This window comes from Haplochromis burtoni, unplaced genomic scaffold, assembly GCF_018398535.1.
Source record: "Haplochromis burtoni strain Fernald_Lab_line unplaced genomic scaffold, NCSU_Asbu1 Contig_24, whole genome shotgun sequence".
Classification (NCBI taxonomy): domain Eukaryota; kingdom Metazoa; phylum Chordata; class Actinopteri; order Cichliformes; family Cichlidae; genus Haplochromis; species Haplochromis burtoni.
The window spans coordinates 3,256,520-3,276,620 of record NW_024582385.1 but is presented as its reverse complement, the minus strand read 5'-3'; the positions used below and the strand labels follow the sequence as shown (position 1 = coordinate 3,276,620).

Genomic DNA, 20,101 nt, shown 5'->3' with positions numbered 1-20,101 from the left:
GAAAGGGTTTTGCTCTAAAGTAGTGAATGATTTTTGTCACCAGTTCATGGTGACAAGTTGTAGAGGCAACAACACAACAAAGAAATGGAGGATTTTGTGCTTTTGGACTGTGTGGTTTGCTCTGATTGCTTACAGCTACAAATGAGGCTCACTCAGGTGTTTTACTGCAACACTGACTGACAGCATGGTGATGGTGTCCTCTTCTTATCAGTACGTCACACTCGTCATGTCCCCTTTTCTTTATCAGTTGCACTTACTGCTATCTAATATGCTTCACTTAAGCACTGCTCAGACGCGTGTTTATGTCGACATAAGCAGCGAGATCTCACTGAGGTCTCAGTAAAGTTCAGCAAGTTTAGCACGAAGCAATATTTCCTGTCCTCCTTATTTTTCTGTCCTGCCACATTTCCTCGTGTGATGTCATTCATGTCCTTTGAATAGCATTTGAGGAATTTGGAATGTGGTGTCTGTGCAGGCATAGCATTCACGTCTATTTCCTGAAGTCTCTGAGAAAAAACGAAATCTCTTAGCGCCATATGTGAACAGGCAGAGAAGCTGTTCCTGCGGTAAAATCAAAGAGGGAGGTCAGTGGACGTGCAGCACGCTGGATGGATGTGGTGATGCCATAAAAACAGGGTTAAGTGAAGCAACTGATGCTCCTCAAATTTGTGTCCAAGTCAACTGAGGGATTATTTCATGTGACTAATTATTTTCTAAACAACTGTCCCACTGAAACAGCTTTGGGCACCACATTTGTACATCCACATTAACTTCTGAATTCACGTCATAAAGCAGTTTCAAATCCACAGAGCTTGTGTGGCGATGTGCAGTCAGCTTCCCATCGCTGTCGGCCTGCGTGCAACGCCTGGTCGGTCACTAACCACTCTGAATTATGTACTGGCTCCATTTGAGTCTTTGCTCAGTGACATCCGTTTCTTTGTGGTTAACATGTCTCAGCTCTTTATTCTCTGGCTGAGTAAGAGCCGAGGAAAGTGTGAGCCCACAGCAAAGACAGGAAGCTGGGCTCAGCTGTGCATCTATAATGCAGCTAAACGCTGGGCAGGACTAATGTTGGGCTATAAGAATGACTTATGTCAGTTTGGTAGCATACAGGTAAAAATGAAGGATTATTTTTTATTCAAATATGGACTTTGATTTTTAGACATTCACAAATTTCATGCAAAATATGAAAAACCAACCTGATGGGTGGAAATTCAGCCATCGGTAACACCACAAAAGCCACAGACATAGCAGCCTTGCTGTAAGTGTGAGTAGATGTATTTGGTAACTGTAATGACATCGTGCTGAAACAACTGGAAAAGTGTATCCTGTTTGTATTCTGACATATATGAATTAGCTGTTAGCATCTGGGAACACTGAGTCTGATGGAAATCATTTGCTTTGCAGAAATGTGATCATAGAGAAAACGTTAGGAAAACTGAATTTCTATATTTTCCAGTGGTTTAGTGATTTAGTGCCACTGTCAGTGTTAACCCTCTCCAGGCAGGCGTTGCAGATTTACAACAGTTTATAACTAACAACCTGATTACCCCACATACATATTTTATGAGTTTTTTTTACTCAGAAGTACCACTGCAGGACTTGGTTGTGCATTAGCAACAAAAAGTCTAATTTGAGCCTGAGAGGGTTAAAGGGAAAGTCAGAAGGTCGTCATCAGGATTCGTTTATTTTCATCTGATATCTGTACAAACATTCAGAGCAGCCATTCAGTCAAGAGCCAGACCAGCGGCTGCTGTTCCTAAAGGGTCGACCAGCTTGACAAATGGGACTGTGGGTATTGTAGGTATACTGCAGCATGGCTGATCCAGCCCAGTTGGAGCCCCCAGGGATGTGCACATCAGCTATATGTGTAATGTGTTCCTTACGTCAAACATGTTTCATTTGACTACACAAAGCAGCAGATATCCTCTCATTTGGTGTCTGACCCCGTTTAAAGTAGAAGAGGTGTGGTACTGCAGGTGTGAGCGATTTACTCTGCCATCTTGTTTGCATGCACCTGTTTGTGTGTGTAGATACTCCATGTAATTTGCCTTCCTCCACACTGTGGTCGGCACTTTCTCACTTCTCCACACACAAATCATTCACAAAGCTGCTTCCACACCTCTGCTTCTTGTGTGGGAGCGATGAATGCAGATGCTACCCACACACATGGGCGTGTGCATAAATAGCCGCAGTTCACGCTGCAGTGGAAACATCAGCTCTAAATATGGAATCGTGGGATTAAAAATAGCACCATCATCCAGTCTTTGCAGGCCAAGCATAAGCTCATGTTTAATTCAGAAAACTCTAGTATTCATAACTCACACTTGCTTCACCCGTGACACTGAACCCACTGTGGTGCTTAACAAGCACACTGCAGTAACACTGTTTCATTGTCAATTTGCATTTCATCCTTGTTAGTAAGCATGCAAATCAAATTAATCCCTCATCCCAGCGGGGACGTCACTGACACAGTTTGAGATGAAGTTACAGTCTCGAGGCCCGGTGGGAAGCGAGGAGTGATCATCATAGCTGGCTGTGGGGTAATGACGTCTGCTCCAAAGACAGCAAGCATGGCCACTTCCTGCCATGTTCTTGACACGTGTTCCTGAATCATTTACTCCTTCACTGACGTTGCTGAGCCCACCGACATCTCTTATTCATTCCATGAGGGCAGGAGGGCACCTCGTGTTTTCCCTCGAACATGTGTCAGCTTCTTTAATCGCATAATAACACATGCAGAGATATGCATTAATGCAGACTCTGACAGCTGAAGGTCAGCCGGCTCCACGGGGCTAAAGACATCCATGAAGTCCAAAGTAGAGGAGAGGAAGAGCTTCGCTCAAGCCAGCCAACCAATGTGCAGGTCTTAAAAGTTAGCAAATAATAATTTCACACATGTTTCGTGTTAAACAATAAACCACACTTCCAAGTTTAACTTTGATCATTTAATTTTGCTGTATGCTTTACCTCAAAGATCGATTCTTGCACATCTGTTCAAAAATATCTTATAAAATGTGAATGTGTGGGTCTGTAGGAAGCAGCTACACGTCAGCCAGTAGGTGATAGTTCTGCAGGTCAGGTCAAAACATCCTTGAACACAACCTCAGACACAGAGCCAGGATGAACTCCAGGCTGTTGGCTGGACTTTTATGGGATTTGTTGGAGACGGGATGAATTCTAATAATAACGCGCCTTGAGGCGACTTTTGTCTATATAAATAAAATTGAATTGAATTGAACTAATAACATGTTCATACAGCTTATTTTAGCCGATTTAAAAATGGGGCTTTGGGCAGCCTGTTGCAGAAACACATCATTTGCTCCTGTTTCTTTCTGTGGAATGAAAACAGTGTTTTTGCACCAACGATGTGATTCTTGTTGGTGCAAGCTGAGAGTCGGGCATTTCAGCATCGTGTGCAGTGTATTCATAAAAATGTAGGAAACTGCAGAGAGGACACAGAAGAAATGGAGGGCTCTTCTTCTGCAGATAAACAGTATCTGAGAGTCATAATCTGAAAGAATAGGAAGACTTATCTGCTCCTTTAACGTGATCAGAAATGTTCTCAGTCTGAAAGGAAACAAAGTCCACCAAACGAATCATTCATCACACTGCACAGTAACAGCTTCCCACTGCAAGCACAGTGCAGGATGGAAATCCTCACATGATTATTAAACAAACACATATTTGTTAATAGATGAACAAACCTGGTTGTGTGTTATCTCATTTGAACAGGGCTGTGACAATGCTGCTGTAAAACGCTCGTTTACTCCTTTTAAAGTTGTGGAGGGAATATTAGGCTCATCACTGCCTTTGTTCAGCAAACTGGATCAAAGTGTCAGAAACTAAAACAAATAAAGTTTAGGGTTTCAAAATGACAACACTGACGTGTCACTTACAGAGCAGTCGGTGTATTTCTGGCACAAAGAGTTTAAAAACCCTCCATCTCTGTTTCCTGTGTCATAGCAGAAAAGCACGATGATGTTGGATATGACTGTCATATAAATACACTGCATTTATTTCTTCTGTTAGTCACGGAGCCTTTACAATGACAGCGGATGAAAACTGAACAGCTCTCTGCCTTAAGTGAACTTGTGATGGAGCAGTCAGCTGTTTTTGCCTCAGATGCTCAAACATCACAGAGTTATTTGTAGTTTTTAATCCTTTTGTACTCGCAGCTCCTCCTGTCCTGTAATGTTAGAAAAAGCATCTGCGACACACAGAAATGGTAAAGTGAGGAACATGTAACATGTGAACTGATGAGCAGAGTCGAATTCAGTGCTCAAAAGCAAACATATTGTCTTTGACAGCCTCGCAGATACATCCAGGATGACCTTAAAAATGACGATGCCATCGTGTTTGGATGAAGGTGACCGTGCCTCGGCAGCGTGAGCCGGGTCAGGACGGCGGGTGGTCGGCAGAGGGAAGTGAGAGACTCACAGAGGCGATAGACTGTAAACAGCTGTGGTTTATGTATTCTGATAAAAACTCTCGGCTCCGTTTGAGATGAAAGATCTGCTTTCTTTCCTTTTTTTATTCTAAGCTTTATTTTAGTCTTAATCATCAGACCTGACTGCTCTATGCAGTCGACCTTTTTGTGGAAAACACACACTTTGCTTCACATATAGTAACATCTGTTATTTTTGTCGGCTGTTCCTTATTCCAGTTAAGAAGGGACATTTTTGGCATCCGATGTCAGAAAGGCCACGTGTCTTGCAGAACGAGTCGTCATATTCAACAGAGTCTAAGAGGAATCAAATATGATAGTGATCGTCCCCACAGCAAACCTATCGTGTCCTGATTCGAGTGACTGCCAAGATTCCACTTTTTCCATCCATCCGTTCTCTTCCGCTTATCCTTGTCAGGGTCGCGGGGGCCGGAGCCTATCGCAGCTGTCTGAGGGCGGGAGGCGGGGTCCAGCCTGGACAGGGCGCCAGTCTGTCACAGGGGTGTCACACAGACAACCATTCACGCTCACATTCAAACCTGTGGGCAATTTAGAGTTTCCAATGAACCTAAACTGGTGTCTTTGTGGGAGGAAGGCGGAGGACCCGGGGAGAACCCACGCCGCTGTGCCGCCGTGTCTTAGATTTCATTTACAGAAACTATTTCAGGTCTTTATTGAAAGCTCTTTGTGTTTTCAACTTGTTGGCATTCATCAATGCTCTAAAAGAATATGATGCTTCTTACAGCGTTCGACTGCAAAGACTAATTTAAAGTTTGGAGATCAAAGCTCTGTGAGGTTCACAGAAAACCAGCAAAGAAACAAACAGAATGACAAACAGGATTTTTATGTATTTCTACAGCAGTGAACTTATTCTGATGATCTTTCTGTATTTGTATGAAATGGATGTGCTGACAGTTTGGAGGCTGTGAACCTGAACTTGCCCCGTGTGTCGTCCTCTGTGAGTGTAAGTGGGCAAAGTGCAGATGGAAATTCCAGCGCTGCTAGAATGGTTCCCTTTTCCTGTCTACGCCCCTGTGTTTCCTGCCTGCTGTACATGACTAGGTGTGTTGACTTTGAGACCAGAACATCGGACTTTGGGGTACATATTTGTCTGACTGTGGGAAAGGGTGTTGGTTTCTTTGGGTCGTTCGCCAACTAAACACTAAATCTCCACTTGGAACTCGCTCGGACTCCTGACGTCGAATCAGATAGTGAGGTCTAACTGTGGTTTAGCCTAATTAAAGGCCTCCCAGACAACGTCTCAAGTCTTCTTTTGTCACAAAAGCAGCGTGTACTTACTCCTTGTGCTTGTACAGCCTTGTCATAGACCCGTCCACTGGCGCCATTAGCAGTCATGTGAGGGAGCTGCCCTTTCTAATAAGCATCTGTGCAGAGATGACCTTTTGGTGAAGGTGTCCTCACTTCCCGGGAAGTTAAAAATATATATATATATATATATATATCTTTTCTACAGAATGCACAGCACGGATGGAGACCTGTGATGTGTCAGCGTGTCTGTAAACCAATCTCGGGGCTGCAAAATTACTTTGGGAGCAGTCTTACAGGGCCCTGCCTCATTGCACCTGAACAATACAGTGGTTCATTCACGGATCAGCTCCTGCCTTCTCTCGCTGTGATGAAAATCAAGTCTTTGTAAGCAAAGATGAGGCGTGTGGAACTAGATAGGATGTAGGTTTATTTCAAAATAAAATCGTTTAAATGCCTTCGATCTGACTCATCCTTTGGTGAACAAAGGCAGGTGACATTTTATTATAAGGTTTACAAAATACTGCTGCTGCTGAATGATGTAGCAGGCGGGCTAATGATGGGTCTATAGCACAGTAAGTGGATTCATTTACAAGCAGAGATGGTTCACAGAAAGCAGCAACAAGAATCAAAGGACTATGCTCATACAATAGTTTCGATTGTAGAAGCGAAATGTGAATAAAAACAGAATGTGATGACTTTCAGACTTTAATGAGAATAACAAACGTGTCAAACGTCTGATCTGAGAGAATGAACCCTTTTCTGTAAAGTAACAGCTGATTTTGATGTTAGCAACTTGGGAAGGAGGAACAAAAGCAGGAAACTAAAAGGAGTTTCTCAGACGTGACGATGGGCAGAGGTTCATCAGTCTGTAAAAACTGTTGTCTGTTTCTGGAACAATTATGAATCCTGTAACTATCTCATCATCTACAGTGCACGATGATTCAGCACACCTGGAGAAATATCTGTGTGTGAGGGACAAGGCTGAAAGTCAATGCTGGACGACCGCGATCAGGCTGAACTGCATGATTCTGTAAAACAGTCATGATTCGGTCCTGCAAATCGCTGCATGGGCTCAGAAGCACTTCTGGAAGTCTGCAAACACAGTTCAAAGGTACAGGCAGGTTTTAGAGCAACAGCGTGGTGCTGCTGACCTGCCTGCTAACCCAGAGAGGAGACCTGGTTGAGCATCTTTAATCCCACATCATCGTGGAGGAATCAGCATTACTGTCCTTGAAGCCCAGCAGCTGGTCTCCTCAGCTCCCAGATGTTTGCAGGCTGTGGTTAAAAGAAGAGGGGACGCTACGCAGCAGTAAACATCTCCCCGGACTTTCTTAAAATGTTGATTTTCTCCATTCAAACCTTTGACGTGGTTTGTGGGATCTACTGGGGATAAAATCCGGGTTTGAGAGATTTTCAAATCAATCCACACTTTTCTTTAAATTTACATTCCTCACAATTTCTTTGGCATTGAGTTTGTGTACAACTGTAAGCCCCGGGTCCGTCTGTCAGGTTGATTTATTGCAGCAGAATGCAGTTAAAGTCTGGTGTCTGCGCTCCAGCAGCCTCTCCCCACAAATACGACACACATGGAAATGAGCAAGTGATGAGCAAACACAGACACGTCGGCGCGCGTTCTGCAGGTTAAACAGATTGACAGCGAGTCTCACAGGGTTTCCTCCATTTCTGTGACACCAACACAATTAACATTTTGCCAAGCAGCACAAAACTGAAGCCTTAATAACTAAACACTCACTTGTCTTTTTAATAAAGATTTTTCATCCTAAAATATTTGAATCCTTGTATTAAAGTTACAAACAAACTACGTTACAGATTAATATCTGCAACTCCAGCCAGAACTGATCCTTGCACCGAACATTAAAGCACTATTTAAACACACAGATTCTTGCTCTAGTTTACGCGCAGCCTCTAAATATCAGTCGAGGCGCTGCTGCAGTGCGAGCTGTCCTCAGATTCACACAGCGAGACGAAGCAAACGCCATGAACACACATGGCCGTGGCGTTACAGACACACAGAGACGCACAGACGTGTGTGTGAATAGGTTTATTTGATTTACAGACCTGTACATTTTTCCATCATCCACCCACGGGAGCATCACATTCCAGCTCTAAAAGAATACCCTTTGACTTCTCGGACACGTGTACTGACGTCCTCTAAAAATAAAAATAACTTCTGTTTTTTGTTTTTTTCTCTTCTGCTCAACGTGAGTTTATTTGTACAGACTCTTGTATGACAAGAAGCATTTCCTCGAGACATCACTTCAGTGATTGTTAACATACATTTACGACAGATAAAAGGACGGACTGGTGCTAAATCAACTGAATTTTGGCAACGTGAAACTCGATCCATGGCTCGTCTGATCAGAGCGGAAGTTCCTACGGATGACAGACGACGACACGCTAGCGCCGAGAGGCCGGGCCGTCGATGGTGCGAGGCGGTGGCTCAAAGAAATCCCTGATCATTAAATGTGCAAAAATGGTTTTGAATCTACAAATAAAAACACATAAATGAGCTTAATATAAATTGCATCCTTACAATGAGACTAATGTGTCTTAAAAACAACCCATTGCATTTATTTCTGTGTCTACACGTGGGAGATGTCCAATCGTAATCCAGCTAATGCAAAAGGGGCGTGTGTTGTTTCAGTATGACAGGAAAAGGTTTCCAACCCAGTGACACATGGCTCAGTCTATTATACTGCAGCCTTAAATTTCCCTTTATAGAATATTCTTCAATATGTAACAAACAAATAAATACATTGCATCCAAGCCATCATTTACAATATATTAAAATCGCTGCATGGTATAGCTTTATATATCTCTACTGTAGGTATTCAAAAAGTCCTCTGACAACATTACAAAGGAAAAGAAGATCAATAAATGGAAGGTAAGAAGCTTAGTTCGTTAAGAAGATGAAGGTGGTGTAAACACATCGGGTGGGACAGAATCACATTCAGAGAGCTCCACGCAGTTGGAGGAAGAAGCTAAAGCTAATGATCTGGCAGCAAGGACACAGCCCACACAGCACCCCCACACAGCCAGTGAGTCACACATCAATGCTACAGGAACCACCTCGGAGTCTCCTTTTGTTCCTCAGCTAAGGTCAGTGCATCCTCTGCCTTCTGTGGTTCCTTCCAGGTCTGCAAAGTGCATCTTTCCCCCTTAAAAACCTGGGATCCCATTAGTGGCTCTGAGGTTTCACAATAATCACTTTCACCCTTCACCATCGCTTGTGTTATGTGCAAGCTACATGCTATAGCTTCCCTCACTGACAATTGTTGTTTTGTTTTCTTCGTGAGAGATGTGTACCCATGGAAACGGCAGGCAGAAATGAAGCTCTTTCAGCTCTTTAGGGGGATTCCTCATTCATCAGTTTGCAACGATACGAGCTCGCGTTTCCTGTTCCTGTCTGGGATTTTGATTCCCCTCGCTAATAAACTGATGCAATGGGATATCTGCAGTTGGAGGGGAAGGGCCTCTTTTCACAATGCCTGTTATTGTAACCGCTGATGATTGGACTGCGATCCACCATTAAGAGCGACTCGGCCCCTGTGTGGGTGGGTGGTGTGTCCAGAAATTCAAAACCAACCATCAGAGAGCGACCTCTTTAAAGGGAAGCCGAGCTCACTGATAAGGCAGTGTGAAACAAAAAGGTTGGTTTCTTCTAAATGTTCTTAGTATTGCTTCTCGTGTACATAAACAGTCAAAAGACTAGCATGACATTGACTTTTGGAAAAAGCATGAATAGAATAAATTATAAATATAAATTATATAAACTATACATATCCAGTGTCCACTTTAAATTGCCCAGACTGCATCATCACGGTTAGGAAACAATCATAGGCAGTAACCTCCAGCTTCAAATCCGACATAAACAGAAAACGACACAAACAATCCGAACATAACGAGTTCTCATCCAAGTGGAAACGCACGCGGGGCTCAAAGAAACATCTGCAGGTGTGAAAGCTCCGACTTTAAGGCTCGTTCACTGACCTTTCCCAAAGCAACACATTTTTGGCTCTAGCTTGTTTACATGCACGGCAAAACTTTCACTGTGAAAATACTGGATTTATGGTGTAAACACTGAATTTGCTGTTTCTGCTGTTACTGCGGCGAGACTGTGATGAGTAATGCGACATCAGTCACTTGTTTAAAGAGATAAACAACGCCTGCACCGCTGCTGCGTTTTCCTGCAGCTGCTTTAGCTTCAGCAGAGCATGCGTGGCTTAGTCGAATGCATGTAAACATAGCTAGTGATGAGGGCTGTTGGCGGTCAGTGCAAATCCGAAGGAATGTAATGATGCTATGGCACTTGTTGCAGATCGACAGCCGATAAGAGACAGACAGGCAGACAGACAGGGCAGGTTCGTGGTCAGCATTCAGTAGTTTAGCATCAGGAGGGCTTACGGCGGACTTGGCCTGCAAAAGTTCAGAGGATCCTCACAGAGGCGAGGAGGACACGATCCAAGTGGAGGGTGGGTTGAGCACCTTCTCACCGGGCTGTGGTTTAGAAGGAGGGGCAAGACGCTCCCTCTTTCCAGTCACCTCAGCGAGACTGTAAAAAAACAGAGAGCAGCAGGAGCCAAGAGGAGGAGGAGGAGGATGATGATCTTGGGGAGGATGACTGGGAGCATAAAGAAGCCTTTCTTTTATCGCCGTCTAGTCATCCTTTGTCAGGTTTGGTTGTGCATTCAGGTAGCTCCTCATTTGCTCGTCACCTGAGAGGAAGAGAGAAAAAGCTGCAGTTAGAGCCTGGCCGCACCACGGGGAATTCTCCTGTAATTAACGCTGAGGTCGAAAGCTCCCGGGCCATCTGGTACGACCCTTCACACCAGGACCGGCCTATGACCTGAATATGCCAGCGCTTTACACTTTGTCTAACGCAGATCCTCCCCAGTCTGCAAGCTATAAGCCACAGCAACACGCGGCCGCTGCTTCTCCCGACGGAGCCGTATATTCGATGTTGATGGTGCCTCGGTTTCTATGGCAAACATGCCATCGGCATACGCAAAGATTAATGAGGGAGGGGTTTGTTGAGGGTAAAACACGGTCATAACACGAGGCGATTAAATGAGGAAGTGATTGAACGAAGAGGCCGGTGTGACAAGCCAATCTAACTTCTAGCTGCTGATACAAACACAAACAAAGCGAATGGAGAAGGCGTGGCACCAGAGGGGGGGCTTCACACCAGCTGGAGATTAGACCTTTAAGCTTTCACGGTGCCACACTTGTGATCCCTTCAGATTGGATGAGTGAGGGATGGCAGAGTGTCCCGCTGCTTGTTGTGGTCATTTACGTTGTCCTGGTCGCTCCAGTGCACGTGCTAATGCTGCTGCTACAATGGGATTATTGCGAGAGAGCTCAGCAGAGTGAGTTTCTGAGCGTCTCTCAGTGAAACACACACAGGTGTATATAGTGCACATGTAGACACACACACTGAGAGCAGCCGGGGTAATTAGCATAAACAAGAGGATTAAGGGATTTTTGGTTTGCATATGCAGATCCAGTCCTCTCTGGGATGAAGCATTTTTCAACTGTTAGTTCCAGTTGTTGCTGTAAACTCTGAATTGTTTATGAGACAGACTTGAAATTAAAATACCCAAACGCTAGTGTGATGGAGAGATAATTAGAGTTGTGAATGCTTTGATATTGTGGGACTGGCCTGCCTCCTCGCAGCTAAACAATTACTGTGCTGGCTTCTGCAGCAAAGTGGAGGACTGAGTGATTTGGCAAGCAAACAAAGACTAATCAAACCAACATGCAGCAGTTTTTGGAAGCAAAAACATGTCGGCTGACACGGCTGCAGATGTGATGGAGGAGCGATGAAACCAGACTGAAGGCCAAAGATACAATAAAGAAGACACGGCATTCACAATGTCATGAAACAGGAGCAATGCAATAAAAGCTATACGAGTCCCACCACAGCCTGCCTCTATACTTCCCGCGTGTGTGCATATGCATGTGTGTGTGTGCATATGCATGTGTGTGTGTGCATATGCATGTGTGTGTGTGCATATGCATGTGTGTGTGTGTGTGCAGTCTGCGGTTGCTGCACGGTGACCCCAGCGAGCTCTGCTGACTGAGGACTCTGAGCCTTTGTTGAATGATAAGAGGGGGAAGAAGGAAAGTTTGTGCCTGCAGCTGTATAAACAGTTGTAACAGTTAAAGTTTGGACAGCAGTGATTAAGTCAGAGTTTTGCCTCATGATTAAAATTTCAGGAGAGTTGCAGTTACTGAATAAATGAGCGTGAAGGTCCGCTGTCAGATCACACGCCGATCTTTTGACGGCCCCCGGCTCGGGGACGTCCTTGAGGTATTGTGCGGCGGGGTGGAGGAAACCTGGTCAGCAGAGGCCAGTTCCTCTTGCACATGAAGTTAATTGGATCTCGGTGTATCTCATCTCCGTCTGGGATTGCTTCGCCGGAGATTAATAGCTCGCGATGTATAACAGCTTAAGCGATTACTGCCTCCCTTCATCCTCATTTATTCAGCAGAAGTGTCTTTTCTCTCCTCACACCAGCTTCCGCTTCTTGATGGATTCAGACACTTTTTCAAATTAAAATATTCTCCCTAAACTTTTCCAGCGCTTCATAATTTCCTATTTGACGGCCTGTTTCTATTTGACGGCCTGTTTCTGTTTGTTGCTCTGTTTCTATTTGACGGCCTGTTTTCTGTTTGACGGCCTGTTTCTTTTCGGCCTGTTTCTATTTGACGCCTGTTTCTATTTGTCGCCTGTTTCTATTTGACGGCCTGTTTCTGTTTGTCGCCCTGTTTCTATTTGACGGCCTGTTTCTATTTGTTGCTCTGTTTCTATTTGCGGCCTGTTTCTATTTGGCCTGTTTCTGTTTGTCGGCCTGTTTCTGTTTGTCGGCCTGTTTCTATTTGTCGGCCTGTTTCTGTTTGTCGGCCTGTTTCTATTTGATCTGCCCTGTTTCTGTTTGACGGCCTGTTTCTATTTGACGGCCTGTTTCTATTTGTCGCCCTGTTTCTATTTGACAGCCTGTTTCTGTTTGACGGCCTGTTTCTGTTTGTCGGCCCTGTTTCTATTGTCGGCCTGTTTCTATTTGTGCCTGTTTCTATTTGACGGCCTGTTTCTATTTGCTCCTGTTTCTGTTGTCGCCTTTCTATTTGACGCCTGTTTCTGTTTGTTCTGTTTCTCTTTGTCGGCCCTGTTTCTGTTTTCGCCCTTTTCGTTTGTCGCCTGTTCTTTGCGCTTTCGTTTGTCCCTGTTTCTATTTGACGTTCCTGATTTTTGCGCCTGTTTCTGTTTGTCGCCTTTCTATTGTCCCCTGTTTCGTATTTGTCGGCCTGTTTCTATTTGCGGCCTGTTTCTATTATGCGCCTGTTTCTATTTGACGGCCTGTTTCTATTTGACGGCCTGTTTCTATTGACGCCTGTTTCTTTTGCCCCTGTCTATTTGTCGCCCTGTTTCTATTTGTTGCCCTGTTTCTGTTTTGCCTGTTTCTGTTGTCGCCTGTTCTTTGTCGCCCTTCTGTTTTCGCCTGTTCTATTTGTCGCCCTGTTTCTGTTTGTCGGCCTTTCTGTTGTCGCCCTGTTTCTGTTTTGCGGCCTGTTTCTATTGATTAGTCGCCTGTTTCTATTATCGGCCTGTTTCTATTTGATCGGCCTGTTTCTTGTTGACGGCCTGTTTCTGGTCGCCTGTTTCTATTGACGCCTCGGCCTTCACGTTTCTCTTATTACCTGTAGAGGCACGATACCACTTTTTTATTGTCCGATACCGATATCATAAATTTGGATATCTGCCGATACCGATATGAATCCGATATAGTGTTTTTTAATCAACAAAACTGTTTTTTAAATATCTTGCTGCATTTTGTATAAGTTCATACTCAAGTTTAAAACAACAACTACACTAAAGCTATTCTGTTATACCTGTATGCAAAAAAAAATATTTCATAGTTCAGCAATACTGATCAATCTAATAAACTTAAACCTACACCATCCTCCCTATTCTGGTATTTTAAAGAGTACTTAGCATAAATATTAAGCAACCTAACTAATAGGGTTCCAACTCCCAGCAACAACAAAAATAAATAAATAAAAAATAGGGAACCACCCCTCACGCTCCACCTCATGATGCTTAATCGACGTAATCAACCTTAATTTGATGCAGTGTGAAAAAAAATGCACAGAAATCAATTATTTTTCAAGAAATATTAAATAGATTCAACATCTTTCTTCAACAAAATTGCAGACTGCACAGATGGTACCTTCCCAAAGGAAAAAGTACTATAGCTTACTAGGGTATATATATTAGACTTAATAGTCTACTATATACAGTAATTGACTTCTATTCATTTTACATCAAATTAAAACTTTGGGTGTCAGATAATTATTTATTAAAAGCTAGACATTTTAAATGAGAATAAGAAAGAAAAGTATGTCTTTGTGCCCCCTTTTCCCTGTTAATGCCCTATCGGCCCCCCTGGCTAAACTTTGCTAGATCCGCCCCTGCACAGTTACCAGCCGTCAGCTACGTAGAAAAAGATCCTGGTGTAGAAAGTAATATTAAATAAATTCTAACAACAGCTGATCAAGCTTAAACGTGCTGCTGTTGTTCAGCCGCTGGTTTCCTCTTTCTGGTGCAAAGTGGGCCAAAAACAAACAGAGAACGGACTCGCGACAGAAAAGCCGATCAGCTGATCATTAAGCAGTTTCATGATTGAAGTAGCAGCCGGAGAGCGAGAGGCAGTCGCTCGTTAAGCTTAACGCAGGAATGCTTTACAAACATTCAGAGATGGACTTACACACTTGCTTTACTTCTCTCGGGGATAACTTTGTCGGAGATGAAATGCCGGGTTGCTAGCGAAGCTCCAATGCTATCCAGACCACCGACAGGTCCCGCATGCCACAGCCGCTCTATCACGTGATGCATACTGCTCCGACGTGCTAACGTTCTGAGGTGAGTTACGGCGTGTTGCAAGTTTTGTGAGGTGCTTTCGTGATATTTAATGGATCGGATTACATTTTTTATTTTTCTCCGATATCCGATCCAGTAATTTAGGTCAGTATCGGACCGATACCGATACGTAATATCGGATCGGTCCATCTCTAGTTACCCTTCAAGCCTTTCTGAGTTTATTTTGGTGTTCTGTTGCGGCCTGTTTCTATTTGTCGGCCTGTTTCTGTTTGTCGGCCTGTTTCTATTTGTTGACCTGTATTTGCCTGTTTCTATTTGACGGCCTGTTTCTATTTGTTGCCTGTTTCTATTTGACGGCCTGTTTCTATTTGTGCCCTGTTTCTGTTTGACGGCCTGTTTCTATTTGTTGCCTGTTTCTATTTGCGGCCTGTTTCTATTTGTTGCCCTGTTTCTGTTTGACGGCCTGTTTCTATTTGTTGCCCTGTTTCTGTTTGACGGCCTGTTCTATTTGTCGGCCTGTTTTTTGCGGCCTGTTTCTGTTTTCTTTTGACGCCTGTTTCTGTTTGACGCCCTGTTTCTATTTGACGGCCTGTTTCTATTTGTTGCCCTGTTTCTGTTTGACGGCCTGTTTCTATTTGTTGCCCTGTTTCTATTTGACGGCCTGTTTCTATTTGTTGCCCTGTTTCTGTTTGACGGCCTGTTTCTATTTGTTGCCCTGTTTCTGTTTGACGGCCTGTGTTTCTATTTGACGGCCTGTTTCGTTGTGCCTGTTTCTATTTGACGGCCTGTTTCTATTTGTTGCCCTGTTTCTGTTTGACGGCCTGTTTCTATTTGTTGCCCTGTTTCTATTTGACGGCCTGTTTCTTCTTTTGTTGCCCTGTTTCTGTTTGACGGCCTGTTTCTGTTTGGCCTGTTTCTATTTGTTGCCCTGTTTCTGTTTGCCCTGTTTCTATTTGACGGCCTGTTTCTATTGACGGCCTGTTTTCTATTGTCGGCCTGTTTTTCTATTTGACGGCCTGTGTTTCTATTTGACGGCCTGTTTCTGTTTGACGGCCTGTTTCTGTTTGACGGCCTGTTTCTGTTTGACGGCCTGTTTCTATTTGACGGCTGTACACAGCGGTCAAACTGAGCGTGAACACGTGTCATTGCTGAGCAGGTAATCTGTTTTCTGTATTGATCTTGAATCAGACCCGAGGGAGGAAATGCTACCTGCCATTGACTGGATTACCCTGCACATCAAATCTGTTGAGAATCAATTACTTGGACCGATGTGGTTGTACTGCAGAAATGTCACAGGCAGACTCAACTCTGACCTCATGCAGCTGTAATCACTGTTCTCTATAATTAGCACCGTTTGACAGCAGGAACGAAATGCTTTGGCTGCTGCGTGTGACAGAGAAGTGATGAGGCCCTCAGGCCGGGAGCACTGAAACACAATATGCACGGCGGCGGAGCCTTTCGTGTCACCTGTCATTAGCTATGCACGCTAATCTCACCCTGCCAATGGGAATGACGCTGCAGGACCTACAGGACAGCACTGGTGTTTCGATATTTTGCAGCCCATTAAATACAAATTTTATGCCCCTATGTTTCTGCAGAATATATTCTGAAGCATTCTGCAAATTTTGAGATTGATTTTCTGCCTTCAAGGCTCCCATCCATCAGTGCTCCATGCAAATCTGCTTCCCAAGCTCTCACCTGTAATAGGTAATCCATCACAGTAAACATTTGGTTGCTGTGAGTGATGCTATGCCGTACGGTGGTGCAGCTTTCAGTGTTAACTGTTGAAAACATTCTTATTCTCAAGGCGAATATTTACACTGTTGTTTGCACAGTTTCTGTTGTCGTCAAAGGAGGCTTTTACACTTTTCTGACTTGGTGTTATACGAGCAAACCTGAACTGAGCGGTGCCACCAGCGTAGCGTCTCGTCGGTTGTAATCTTTGAATTTTAATTTCTATGTTTATTTCGTAAAATGTGCAGGATGAGCAGAAGACAACTTTTCCTACATACAGATAATCAGGTTTTCTCAGGCAGATCATTCTTTCTACCGTCTGTGTGAAGTCGCACTCTCAGACAAATTTTCCATCTAATCAACCGTTGCTCTCAAATACTACAGGCAGCTGCAACTTTGGCCCATGATCACACTGTTTCCTGACCTGAACTCTGTCCATCCGGTCAAAACTCCAACGCCCCTTTGTTTTCTCGTTTGTCTATCCTGGTTACACCAGCAGACGGGACCTTGGCTCACACAGACAGATTATTAATGGCGGGTAGTGAAAAAAAGCCAAAATTACAAGCATCAATTGGCAGTTTTTTCCGTTTCGTGTACATAAACCAGTTTGATAAATATTTAGAGGTCAATTAAACCCAGCCAGGGCTCCAAAGAACAGAGTAAAAGCCCGGCCTTTCAGCTGTACATGATAACCTTTACAAATAAGTCACGGCAGATTTTCTTGTCTTCCTAATCAGGGAGTCAAAGTTTATTCTTGTGCCCCCCCCCATTGTGCAGAGTCTGCTGGTTTGCTGCCAGTTATTGTGTGCTTTTCTGCTGAGTTAATAATTAGGGAGGTTTGCACCATGTGTGAGCGAGTGATAAAGGCAGGAAATAGGAAAGGCACTTCAGGTCCTGATAAGATGCCAAGTAGTTGGTCGAATAACCACAATTCAAAGAACGCCTGAACGCCCGAGTAGACGCCAAATGGATTCGTGTTTATCACCTGCACTGCTGTAAAGCTCTGCGTGGCCTCAGGTTAACGTGTCATTCATCCTTATTTTTAGGTGTCTCCCAATGAAAAGCGCTGCCAGGTACTGAGACGGGAGCTCTGTAAAAGTCAGTGAGCTGAGACTGTCACTACTACTACTGCTGAAAGTGTCTTTAGGATAAAAGGCAATTTACCTGGTCATACCTTGACTGAAGGGGGCTGTGTTGCCTGGTTACACCTGAAGAAAGAAGAATCATTTTAGCATCTCGCTAAAAAACAAACAAACACACAATTCACTGTATGTTTATGAATCCTCAGTTTTTCTTCACGTTTTCATCCTAACTTCCATCATGTCCACATCCTGTTCTCACCGAGCTGCAGTGTACCGCCTGCCTGCTGGAACCCACGCTCGATCAAAGCTCACAGTCATGGCGGCTGAGACAGATCTGCTGTCACACATCAGCGAGTGTAGATGTGGACTGGATAAATGTGTGCGAGAAGGGTGTGTGTGTGTGCAATGAACTGGAGCTATTAATGGCAACCCTGCAGCCAAAAGCTACCAACCTAGAAATAATGAAGCAATGTTTAAGGCAGAAATTAGACAGCGGCACTCTCCCGAGTTACTTGTTCAGCTTTTTATAAATAGCTCAGAGTGTCTGAGGACACACTCAGAGCAGGAGGACGGGGGTGCAGAGCGCTGTGTATAAATTGGGGCTTTATAGTGTGAATGGGATCTATAAATAGCCGAGTCGTGGAACAACCCTCGTTCGACAAAGTTGTGCGTGTTGTGAGCTTTCTCGGTCCCCGAGGTGCCGTTCGCTGTTTGTTACATAAGAGCTGCTGCTGTTTCAGTCTGATGGGATATTTCGCACAAATCTGCTGTGTAGCGCGCAGGTATGAACGCTGCGTTTGCTGTTGGATTCACAGTCATTTATTTATGCTTCAGCTTTCCACAGGAGCAGGCTGTGGGTGTGGATGGTGTTCTTCCTACCACAGTGTCTGTGTAACGTCTGTATACTCACACGTATTACCGCAGCATAAGGATTTATTACATACTGATTAAGCATTTTTTCTTTTAGTCTTTTATGCAGGGAGACTTAAAGCTGTACTGGCGTTGAGTCCAAGTGACCTTAATGCTAACTTCCATACACCATGTGAAGTATTTGTATGAGGACACGCCTGCAGTCTGTGTAGTGTGTAGCTCTGCACATGCTGCAGCATTAGACCTAAACAGTGTCACGTGAAAGTTAAGGGCTTGTGGTTGGACATAGTTTGAGTGAACATTTGCCATCTGCTATGCAATCTGCAATAATGTGGTTGCATGTTTGGCCACAGCCTCGTATCTATTACTGGCACAATGGCAAGTGTGTGACTCTTTTTCTTCTTCGAGTAAACCCACCAGAAGCGCAGCGTGGCTTTGTAGCCACAGCAGTCATGTATGTCTTTAAAAAGAGCTCTTTAAAACCGTATATTAACATTTCACAGAGGAAACATCGACAGCGTGAACGGCAGCTTGGACTACAAATATGGCAACGACACTAAAACGCTCCTCTGGTGATTATTTTGACCAAGCTGGACAAAAAAAGCTCGAACGGGGTTTGGAAAACACTGGGAAACAACGCGTGACTAAGTCGATCGGGCGAAGACAGACTTCAGACTTCAGACTGCCATCCTGTCTAAAAACGCCCGTCATCTTCAGCAGGAAGGAAGTCATTTCTTAGAACGCTGGCACCAGGGGAGTAAGCCGACGTGATAAAAAAAAACAGAAAAAAAGTAGTCAGGAGGAAATAAGAAGGCCGAAGAAGGACGAGTGTGTTTTTGCCTTTTAAGGCTATGACCTGCTCGTGTGTTTGAAGGAGGGAAAATATGAACGTATGAGCAGGATAGGCTGGTAAAAGTCTTAGTGAGAACAAATTGATGGCTACAACAGCTCCGGAGCATTTTCAGCTGACTGGGACTTTCTGCTGGCTCGGGGCCTTTCTGGGTCCTCCGGGTTGGCACCACTCTTGGCATCGCTCGGGCGCCGTGTCCCTGGCTTGCCTCAAACTCGAGCGTAAATAAAAAATCTCAACCCAATGTTTCTGCACTCTGCTGACAATAAATAATACAAGGATTGCTGACACCTCCTCAACTTCTCGCAACTAAGATGATTTGTTTTGAACTTGTGGAGGTCTTACATGAAGAATGAATGACTCAATAATACATGAAATAATGATGAGTTATTCAAAAACAGTCCGAGTCACTTACTGGGCCTCGGCTTTATCTTTGTCATCCAGGAAATAGAGCGCGGTGGCCAGGAAAAACATGCCCCCCAGGACGATGATGAAGGGACAAAGCATGAGGGCATAGCCCAAACTCAGGAACCGCCACAGTGCTGATGTAGTGTACTTCTGCTGAAGGGCGTCCGAGATCTGCAATCAGGCCAGACGCACATACACAATGACACATGACCACAAACACAACAAAAGGAAAGATTGTACTCATTCAAAACCTTATCTTTATATATCTCCTAATGCTCTGACACACTACAAGCTGCTCACTGCTCAGCGTGAGTCCTGCACATTTCATCACTGCAAAACCGACACATGATGTAAGACGCCTTGTTTTTGTCCTAAAATAGGCAGGATTTCACAGCTAATAGCTCATCTTCATCTTCAGCAACACCAGGATTCAGTCTGTCGTGCGCAGTGTCGAGAAAAACAACAGCTGGAGAGCGGTGGGAGTGAAGTGACCATCTCTGCCTCCCAGAGATCGCTGCTCTGACAGTCGTGACGGAGAGGAG

General features: G+C 44.3%; 1 protein-coding gene across 3 annotated transcripts in view; it reads right to left on the bottom strand.

Moving 5' to 3' along the window:
* Positions 1–7,509: 7,509 nt before the first annotated feature.
* spns2 (spinster homolog 2 (Drosophila)) overlaps positions 7,510–20,101 on the bottom strand; it is a 58,156-nt gene continuing 45,564 nt past the window's right edge. For 2 of the 3 annotated variants that reach the window (XM_042218860.1, XM_042218862.1), the window contains 3 exons: positions 19,567–19,730; positions 17,524–17,557; positions 7,510–10,452 (listed from right to left, as the gene is read on the bottom strand). In XM_042218860.1, the coding sequence (XP_042074794.1) occupies positions 10,438–10,452; positions 17,524–17,557; positions 19,567–19,730 (213 nt within the window). In that variant the 3' untranslated portion in view covers positions 7,510–10,437. Of the gene's footprint in view, positions 10,453–17,513; positions 17,558–19,566; positions 19,731–20,101 lie in introns of all 3 variants that reach the window. The other variant, XM_042218861.1, reaches the window with a different exon arrangement.